Source organism: Artemia franciscana, chromosome 19 (genome assembly GCF_032884065.1).
Source record: "Artemia franciscana chromosome 19, ASM3288406v1, whole genome shotgun sequence".
NCBI lineage: Eukaryota > Metazoa > Arthropoda > Branchiopoda > Anostraca > Artemiidae > Artemia > Artemia franciscana.
The window spans coordinates 17,663,283-17,674,318 of NC_088881.1; the positions used below are offsets into that span (position 1 = coordinate 17,663,283).

At 34.8% G+C, this 11,036-nt stretch overlaps 1 protein-coding gene across 1 annotated transcript in view; it reads right to left on the reverse strand.

The window, feature by feature from the left end:
- The window catches only part of LOC136039359 (protocadherin-like wing polarity protein stan), a 173,078-nt gene extending 162,580 nt beyond the window's left edge, over positions 1-10,498 (reverse strand). Inside the window, exons 1-3 of the mRNA XM_065723020.1 lie at positions 10,414-10,498; positions 5,753-7,163; positions 3,831-3,997 (exon numbers count right to left, since the gene is read on the reverse strand). Of these exons, the coding sequence (XP_065579092.1) occupies positions 3,831-3,997; positions 5,753-7,152 (1,567 nt within the window). The 5' untranslated portion in view covers positions 7,153-7,163; positions 10,414-10,498. The remainder of the gene's footprint in view (positions 1-3,830; positions 3,998-5,752; positions 7,164-10,413) is intronic.
- Between the last annotated feature and the right edge of the window lie 538 nt (positions 10,499-11,036).

Below are 11,036 nucleotides of genomic sequence, written 5' to 3' on the forward strand. Positions count from 1 at the left end.
AATATAAAGGTACCAGTTTTCTTTGTCGCTTCAACTAAACAAACACAGGAAGGTTGAACTTAAGGGGTTTCTCCCTCAAAATTACGATTAGGCACAGGCTATCCTTAGCCATTCTTCTTGTAATTATTAATACAATATAATTTTTTACATGTATTTATTAACCGGCAGTTTGATGTCTGCCCTCTACTTATTCTCTGGACTCTCTTTAAACAGGATACAACTAACTAATACTTGACTTAATCGCTCCTGAACAATCCGAGTGGTTAGTCCCTTGGTGTAAATCATGCATTCTCAGACGCTCCGATTACAGCTGGATCTAGTCTTTTGAGGGGAATATTTGACTTCGGAACACAAATATGTAAAGTATTTGAAGGGACTGCAGCCAGGAAGTATTATAGAAATAAGTTTCTAATTGTTGAATAAAAATTGTTCTCTATTTTTTTATATCCCACAACAACAATGTCAAGTATATCAATCTAGAATGCAAACCCGAAACAGGTTTTATAATTATTTGGAATTATAAAAAAAAATAATTGTCAGATTTAAGATTTGATTAGATCAAAATATTCGCCAGATTTTTTTTATTTCTATTGACATAAAAACCGCCGAAATTCAGGAACATCTGGCAAACTCCAAATGTTTAACATGGGAGGCATAGGAAGATTCCTTGAGAGTGCATCCTGCCTCAAGACTATGATCTCTGTTGCTTGGCGATAACTGTTTTTGTAAAAAAAAACTTATTTTATTAATTTTTACATAGGAGAGTTCAGTTCCAAATCTGACATTCAGTTTTCAAAGTATTGCTAATCTAACCCAGTTCATTCAAAGACAATCTCATCTTCACTGAAAATCCTCTAGGAAATTACTCGTGGACGTTTTTGAATCATGTCAGAAATCACCCTCCTTGGAAAAAAAATGCCACCACATATAGTGTATTATTATATATCAAAGTTCAAGTCATAATTTTTATTTTTTCAAAGACATTAGAGAATAATCGGTTATTGAACTGTTAACTTCTCAATTTCCAGGAGAACGCTCTACCACAAGGCTACGAGATATGAATTGCCTTTTGAAACATTATTGGACTTTTGAACTATACTAAAATATGGATATTTCACAATTTCGGTCGGATGGCTATGTGGGAAGGGCCCAAGGAAAGGGAGTTAGAGGTACCTCTCCAATCCTTTTTCTCGCTTAAAAAGGACACTAGAACTTTAAATTACCATTTGAATGAGCCCTCTGCCAATCTTCCAGGACCATTGGCTCGTTACGATCACCCCTTGGGAAAATACAACGTCATAATAAGCTTGTTCTTTTGATGTATCTATTGATGTAAAATAGTCGGTTACTTGATTCCGTTTTTTTTTTTAAGTTTCGGTTACATATAAGGGGAGTCACTCATTATTACAGTTCGTTACCACAAAATGTTTGATAAATAAGTCAATTATAGGATGCGTTACAGTAAAGAACCAGCTATAAAAGAGAGTAAGCAATTAATACAGAATTTCACCTCTGATATAAAAAAGCTATATTATGAAGAATTTTGGAATCTTCCATTTTTTATGGCATTTTACCGCAGTGGAAATGCTCATTTGGGTTTCTTATAATTTTGTTGTTTCTAAAATCTCCTAATATATGACACGAAAATGAAACAATTCTATCATCATAATAGTCTCTATCTTATACTTTTATCATTTATCTAATTAAAATCAAATGTACGCAGGGGAGTCCTAGGACCAGGCTCCCAAGAATTATAAAGTGTTTAAATCCTTTACATTTTTTTTTATTATCTATGCTATTTTGTATTTTACGATCCCCTGTGCCCTGTACAAAAGGGCAGTGCATATCTGTTTTGCTATATCGTATGCCATTTAAGGTTATTGGGCCTATTAACGGGCTTTTTATTAATAAAACTAATAGGCTCTAATTTAATATTACATAAAAAAATAGTTTTTCTTTCAAATGGAAGTGAAAAGTGCATTAGAACTGAAAACAAATGTTAATGATCCTGCATATGGAAATCTATGGGAGGGTTTTCCTCCATCCCCCTACCCCCATTTTATACGCTTTAGTTTTACTAGTGCTATAGCAAGGGCTCTTTTAGTGCAAGAAATATATATTTCAAATGAAAAATCTATTGGCTAAAACAACAATAAATCAATAAGTCCTTCTGTTTTCAAGGCAAAATGAAAAAAAAAACTTTTATTGCATTCTCCAAGCATCGGAGCAATTATTCTTGAAGCATTATTCGAGGGAAAGTCAATTGTTCATACACAGATTGTGGACCAGGGATGGTAGCTTTCCACGATGTAAGATAATTTCTATTCGTTTTGTGTCTTAATGTTAATGTTTATTTTTATTTGAAAATACACTTTCTTTTTTTCAGTTTTTGATCATATATAATACCAGCCTATATAAAGGGATCATTTGGAGGTGTTTTTAAAAGTAAAATTTAACTTTCTTAAATAAGAGAGAATCAAGTCTTCGGTCTCTATCTTTGGGTTCAACTTGTGTGTCAGAATGGTTTGAAATTAAAAAATTTAAATTTCCCACTAAATACTATCGTTTCCATAATAAGTGGAAGATGCAGCAACTGTGAACACCCAAAGAATGTTCTCCAAATGAAGCGTTCAAAAGTCAAACCCCCTTCCATATTCATTAAAATTGTCTCAAAACGTGTCTTAAAAATGTACTTCTTAGGCATCAGACACCCCCCCCCCCTATCGTGTAATAATATAACACTCTATTATCGTTATTTATTCAATAAATGGCCTATAACGCCCGTTAATTTTCAATGATTGCTTGTATTTTAGGGACAAATGCGCCACTGTGTGCCACCATGTCCTACGAGACTGGGAGTCTGGGAGGAAAGTAATAACAGAAGCACAAATCCCTAGAATAAAATAGAATAACAATAACATCTAAAAAGTCGAAATAAGCAGATGCAAAACTCAAGAGATGATACAAAACAATGAAATCCACTACAAAGACGAAAATTTCTAACCAATTTTCTCCCCGCCTTGGAATTAGTTGTTGCTGTTAGTAGTAGCAGCAGTAGTAATTATAGTAGTAGCGGTAGTAGTAATACTAGTAATAGTAGCTACCTTCATCGGTGGCGAGTAAAAAATCCTTTAGTGTTGAGGAACTTTCATTTCCCAAGACATAACAGAATGCAACAAGAAACTGCTAAATGCTGATGTTTTCGCATTAAAATTGATCACAAATGACATTTTAGTACGAGAATTAATAAGAAGCAAGAATCCATAACTACAAACGAAAATATAAACGGGACAAATACTTTGGGATAAATAACTAAACTCTTACTTGAATTCAGTTTTGTTCGTTTTAAGTTTAAATTGAATCTTCAACTTTATTTTATTCCTTTTAATATTTAAACATCTATCTATATCAGTATCTGTTTTCTCTATGTTTGATATGGTAACTTATTTTTATTCTGTTTATTTGGGTTTTATCTATCCTCTAATTGCAATTTCTGGTCATTTTGACCTTAAATTATTATAGGACTTTATTTTTGTTGTTCTTAAGTTTGATATAGCTCTTTGCTTTTGTCTGAGACGCTTTTTTTCGGAATTTGTTTTAATTTCTTAAGTTTGATTAGCTCTTTGCTTTTGTCTGAAAACACTTTTTTTTCGGAATTTGTTTTAATTAATAATTAAAAAAGTCTGGCTAGATTTTATGTCTTCTTCTTTTTTCCAAAAAGATGTAGGACCACAGGGCTGGTGCGAAAAAAAAACTCAAGACAAGGTCATTTTCGAATGCTAAAAGGTGAAAACAATTACAGTTAAAGAAGGAGCTTGAAGGGCACGAACCTTGAGCTCTAATAACTAATCTGTAGCTCCTAATTGACTCAAAGTCTAATGGTTGAACTACAGAGACATCTCCAGTTAGACTGTCAATAGCAAAGTGACCTTGTGTATTTCCACCGATTACTGAGTATCGAATAGCACCATTGGCTCCTGTGTCAGCATCCGTGGCACTGAAAGTAGGATCAAAAGATTACAATTACAAAACACATATCTGACTTAATCAATTAAATATGTTCAATATAGAAATGCATTATAATTCCAAAGCTCTGGAAATTGCACTAGAACCTTGATGGCTGCTCAGTAGGAGCATCAACCAACTAAATATATAAAATCTACAGGAGGGTGGTATTTTGGAAGATATATTTGCATATTCGCCGTACAGTCATGGCAATCAGTTATTTTCTGGCAACGGAATGTAGGCCTAGAACAACCTGTTTTAATAGTACACAAAATTTAAAAAGTAGCTAAACTAGACTAAACTGTAAAACAGAATGAAATTTTGAAATATGTGCCTGTGAAAATAGCCTGATTTTTATAACAATTCCCGATATGTAAAATTCATTAAGTTTCAGGTTACCAATTAAAAGCTACAAGTTTAGAAAAAGAATGTGATCTTGATAAGAAATTACAACATAGAATTCAGCATATGGGTGACATCCCTAATCCAAGAATCACATCATAGTCACACACACGTGTAGACGATTAATAAATAACATTCTTTTCCTTAAATTGAATTTGAAAAAAATATTATAAAAATGTAAAATTGAAATACTAAGAAATAGTTTGAAAAGCTCATATCAACATTAATTCGATAGCATCTACGACGCAACAGATTAGAACATATATTTTTTACTATCCCAATTTTTACATGTTGGAACTTAACTACATATCTTTTTTCAAACTACATTACAAAAAAAAACACTTGCCACTTCACACCATTGGGAGACTATTATCACCAAATTTCATTCCTTGGACAAAAGGGCATGCGCTCAGAACCTTTTGGATACAAAATAGTGAGCTGTCTACTAATCAAATATGGTAATACTTGAGGTTATAAACTGGCAATAACTTTCAAAATAATAATTTGAAAAATCAACAGGACCATAGGTTTTCCCAGTGGCACATATTATATTTGAGTTTTTTCTCTTACAACACACTGAAGTGCATTGCAGCCGATTCGATTATATCTTGGCCTATCCAACATTCGATATTGTAAGGCTGCAGCCTCAAATCCTTCTTTGGTCTGTGGGCTTCTTTTTTTTTCTTTTGCATCTCTAGGGTTGGTCTTATAACCTCTGCACGACTAACTAAAACACTAGCAATCAAACACTAAAAGAAAAAAAAATAACATGTCGAGATTATTTACTATCCAGTAAAGTAGGTCAGCCCTACTTTACATGAGAAATTAAAAAATACAAGAAAAACCAAATAAAAGTAAAGAGCGACATTAACAATTAAGAAGAATAAAAATTGCCCTGAACAGGAGAATACTGCTTTTATTTGAAAAAATGCTTCGGCTTTACTAAAACAATGCAGCAAATGCTTTGCAACTGGTGATTGCAACTGTACTCAACTGGTGATTACAAACTTTTTTTTTATTTTCAAGAAAAAAGTAGAATTTTCTTCTTTTTTTAGCAAAAATACCGAAAATGTGCTGCTTTTAGTAAAATTCAAGGAAGCACTTAAATTTTAAGAGGGGGGATGTGAGCTGGTAGCCCCTTCTGTCTATTTTTTTCTGATTCTGGCCCCAGTCTTTATTTGCATCAAATTATTTCAACTTAATTATTTTAAGAAACATTATAAAGGGAGAACCTTATGAATCTGCTTGTTCTCATGATCGATAAACATGGGTTTCAGAGAAACTCGGCAGATAATTCTACCTAGGTTTTGCCATATAGGAATCACTTAGAAAACTAAAAAATTACCGTATTTTTTCAATAACAGGATTTGTAGACCATGGAATATTTTCTGGAACTTCGGCATTGTATGTACGTTCAGTGAATTGCGGGTAATTGTCATTTTCATCAATTAAATTAATTAAAACGTGCGTAATGGTTGATTGACGCTCTGACACAGGGCCTTGATCAGAAGCCTGAATAGTTAAATTATATTTTGCAACCTGCTCTCTATCTAGGGTTTGTCTCGTAGTAATGACACCTGTTTTCCAATCAATTCTAAAAGCCTCGTTTACACCAAAAGGGTTCAAAATGCTATAATGAATTTCGGCATTTTGACCAGTATCTTGATCGATTGCTCGTACAGTTAAAACATTTGAACCAATCGTCGCTGATTCTCTCACAGTGGTTTCATAGAGTGTTTGCTCAAATTGCGGTGCATGATCGTTTACATCTTCCACATTGATTTGCAATGTTGTTGTTGCAGTACGAGAAGATTCATCCACTGCAGTTATTCTAAAATAATGTGTTTCCATGGACTCGCGATCTAATTTAGAAATAGTTGTCACGGTACCAGACGTCTGGTCTATAGTAAAAAGCTTCTGAGAGCGAGCATCAAGAACAGCAACCATGGAGTAATGGAAAATAGAGCCAATTCCGTCTTTAGCAGATACTGTTGTTACAGCAAAGCCTGGATCCTTGTCTTCAGCGATAGTAGCAATGTATAGACTTTGCTCGAAATGTAAGGGATTATGTTTTAAAGCCCTTCTTCTGCGCTTTCTTCCATTTTGACTTATGGGATCAAGAAATAACTCAAGAGTGAAATCACTCGGGTATATGTTAAAAAAATAGTGATTTAAGTTACACGCATAACTTCCCTTAAGATATATATTATAAGAGTCATGTATACATTGATGAGATACTGAAACGAGATCACCACCGTTCACTTCAACGGCAAATCTGTCCGACCTATAGTCGAATATTTTAATCATGCACTCACTTCGAACTATCTTTGGAAAGTAATTCAATAACTCTTCAACTATTTCACTTTTCTCGAAACACTCTTGGTCAGCAGATTTTGATACTGTGAGTGAGAACGCTGAATTTGCGGTATTTTCACCATTGTTTGCTAACACAACTGGGAAAGACACGTAGCTATGAGAACCATCATGTATCTTTTTCACAATAACTTTATTATCATATGTTTCACTAGGAAAGTCACTATGATTAAATATTCCACTGATAGAAAACTTTCTATTCATCCTGTATTTACACTCATTATCTTTACACCATTTTAATGACAAATCTATATGTTGTGGATTTCCTTTCTCGGAGGAGAAGCTGAAACTCCAACCAGGGCCAGCAAAGAGAAGCAAAAGAAATAGAAGAAATGTTGCAAGCTGCTGGTATAGTCCAAAATGAAACTTCATAATGATGAAACCTAAAACAAGTGAGAAAATTAGTATAGAAATGCAAAATCAAAAAGAGACATAACTTAGTAATTGTCATCGGAGCATTGGGTACATGGGGTCGCAACTTATTGCAATCTGAGATGCTAACTACTCTGAGATACTATTCATTACTATGAAGAATTTGACTTTTTTTGTTGGTCCAACTAAATCATATAGAAAAAATACTTGTGGAAAACTGGAAAGGGGTCATTCAATGACAAATTAGAAGTTATATTGTCCTTCTTAAGGAACAAAATCTATTGGCAGGCAGCAAACAACGGGGCAACACACATTTTCTCCGTGGCATTTCCCTATTCTGCTGTCTTTCCTTCTGTTTCCTTATACTTTATAGTCCCAAATTTCCAGGGGGCCAAGGCCCCCTGCCGGCGCCCATGGCCCTTAAAGAGGCCTTTGAAAAGGTTAGGATGGAGGAAGAACGTGCATAGCAGTGTTGGCCTCAGGCGGCTTGATGCTGTGGTGAGTTCTTAGTAGTAGTCGTATAGTAACCAAATATTTATAAACTTGTTTCTAAAAAAAATGTCAAAAACTATTTTTAAAGAATATGAGAAAAATTGCCATTTGCAACTGATTCAGGAATGGTAACTATTATTTTCCTTTGTCTTAAGGGTAAAATATTATTTTGCAAACGAATTTGTAGGAATTTTTTAAAAGAGCCTAAAACCACTTAAAATTGACGTCAGAGCAAACCTGACGTCATTTTTGAGCGACTTCTAGGTCTTTTTTTAAATTTCTGCAGATTCGTTTTCAAAATAAAATTTTATGGCAAAGGTATAGATTAGGGGTTATTGAGAAGGAAACATGTTAACAAAACAATTCTTACTTCATAATGTGCTGAATAACTGTAGCTTAAATATTTTGCATGCACCCCCGCTATAATTTACCCCCTATCCCCCTAATGAACAAATATATGTCCCAAATTATATATTCCGAAAGCATCACAGTTGATTCAATTTACGGGTACACGGATTGAAACAAGAGAGACGCACTGGGAGAATACATGAGAAATATCTAATTTGGAGCCCCCCCCCCCCCCGAAAAAAATCCCCCCTTCGGAAAATACCACCTCGTGGGAAATCCCCCCGTGGATAATACCCCCGGCGTGGCTGGTTGGTCTCCAATCACTTTCGACGGTACTTGTCTATTATATAAAACACTCGAGAACTGAGGTTTGGTGACAATAAAATATTATGAAATTATAATACTTTATTAGCAAAATTGTGAAGGTCGTTGTGAATTATCGTATTGGGAGCTGCAGCGTCGGCTGACCGTCTAAAAGATAAAGAAAAGTTCATTATTAACGCGATTCTTGAGGACACCCGTTAGTTTGCTTTGACTAGTGATAGAATATAGTGTCTCACCGTGAATGTTCAAATTAATGTGAAGTGAGCGTGTTTTCTGTGCAACAAAAAAACTGCGGGAAATTGAGGAATTGGTCATATAGTAGAAATAAATGAATATTTGTTTACAAAAAGGAAAAATAATGCAGGAATTATCTTACCGCAACAGGAGCTGTTTGGTGGAGAGTGCTGGGAAACCGGTGAAAGAATTTTAGTGGAGAATTTTAGGCCATGTTTGAAAAAAGTCAATTTTGCGTGTAAACACGGGGTTTGTTGTATAGGTTACACCAACAATAGGTGTTTGGTGGAGTGTGAAAGGAAACCGGGGAAGTTTTTTAGTGGAAGTCCCTGACAGAGGAGCAGAACCTTCAATCCGACAAATTAAGCTTAACATAGAGCCAGGATCAAGAATCGTTTCAGGTTGTTGGAAGGGCTACAACACAACTGAGCTGGAACAAGCAAGTTTCACTAATTTGAAAGTGAACCACAAAAATAATTTTGTCGACCCAGAAGCCGGCGCCTCTACCCAAAAAGTAGAAAGAATCTGGGGATCCGCAAAATGGAGGAACAAACAGCATCAAGGTACATCCCGCCATTATTTACATTCATACTAAATGTTGTTTTGTCAAAATTTCAATAGGTATAGACCTGTCATGTAGGCAAATTTCAGGGCCCTCTAGAGGGAGAAGGGGTGGAGGTGGGTACTTTAAAATACCTTCCCGGGACATACTTTAGCCTGTAGACCCATCCCTGAAAGTTTCATTTTCCTAACCTAAACCCTTTCAAAGATAGCAAGAAGTCAATTAACTAGAATTTTACCGTAGTTTTCACTATTTTGCTAATACAGTATTCTGTTTTCATCATATTTTTTTGTTTCATTAGCATTAACCAAACTTCACTTCTCAAACGTTTTTTATAAATAGACAAGTACTACCTTTTCGACTTAAATAAAAGGACTAGAACCCTCAATTTCTGACGTAATGAGCGCCCTCCGAAGTTTCTGAGACCACGAGGTGGAGGTGAGGATGAAGAAGGGTCTCCCTACTGTACGGAACATATTCTGGTCATTTTGGGGTTTAATGCTAGTGTTTATTTTCATAATAACAGCGTACACCAGAAATATTTCCTGAAATCAAGGGGAATCAAATATCTATTTAACATTTTTGATAAATTTTTTGAAGTTTTCGTACCCCCTAAATATGGAACCCACCAAAAAAAAAGTCCTGGATACCGCCCTTAGAACTCCCTTAGAACTAATTCTCTATTTATCTGAAGGCTCAACGAGAATTGGGACTTTCTGGCACTAAAACGCGCCCTATGAGGAATCTCCCTTCCTCCCTAACTACATAACAATCAGAGAACCCCATTGTAGAGGTTTAAAACCGTTATATGCAAATGTTTGTAATTGTAAAACAGCAGGGAATTTACCTGAAGACAATGAAATTCGTTTCACCTAAGACAAGTGCTATATTCCTTTCATACAAGCTAAATTATGCTGAATATTGCAAATTTACCGACATTTCTATCAATTGGTGTAGGCTACACCCTAGATTTTTTGGCAGGCAAATGGTGTCCAATTAGCTTATTACCACAAAAATTGGAAAATTATGAAGAAAATATCCAAATATCAATAAGATAGGTAAGAGACGGACATGTCTTTAGAATCAGAATTTCATCCTGAATCCAGATATAACATGGAACCTTACCGCCCCCCTCCGCCAAATGTTCAAATATATACCCTGAGTTGTAGTCTATATATCCATTCATTTCCGACTCAAATGAATGTTTAAATGCAGAATGAAATTCTGATTCAAATGTGTGTATATTTCATTAGTTAGTTAATCGAAAAATATAGCCTACATTTTGTAATAGAACAACTTACGATTGAGTAATTAAAGAGAATGGGGAAAAAATGCTCTTCTTTTATCCTTCCACCATTATAAATGTTCCACCCAATAGTAAGTACTGAGGATAAGTTTGTCTGTTGAGACAGCAGAAGAAGCGTTTCTAAAGAGTGACAAGCCTGCAGGCATGCGCCCGTAAGCTATCAGCCGAAACCACTATTTTTACTACGCTAAACGTAATTAGTCATTATAAAATTTTCAAATAAAAGAAGGTAGTAGCAACAGTCATCAGTTTTCCGCACGATTTCGCATAGTAGAGCTTGTGCTCTGTCAACACTAAATAAAATAAAAAATTCAAGCTAAACTAAAGGGTTTTGCTAAAACTTTAAACAAGGCAACATTATTAATTGCGCAGGGGAGGATACCATCTCCTCCCAGTCTTGATCTAAATTTTAACTTATTCTATAGTTAAGTAACAGGGACAGTGAAACAAGCTAAATGGAAAGTTGCACAACCACATAAGAACATCCTAAAAATTTTGTAAGCAAATTGGGAATTTGTTTTTTGGTGAAAATTATCTCCATATGCAGTTATAAAGCAATTGGTAGTAACGGGTGCCAAATTTAAAAAAAAGAAAAGTGGGCCAAAAATAAGCTTAACA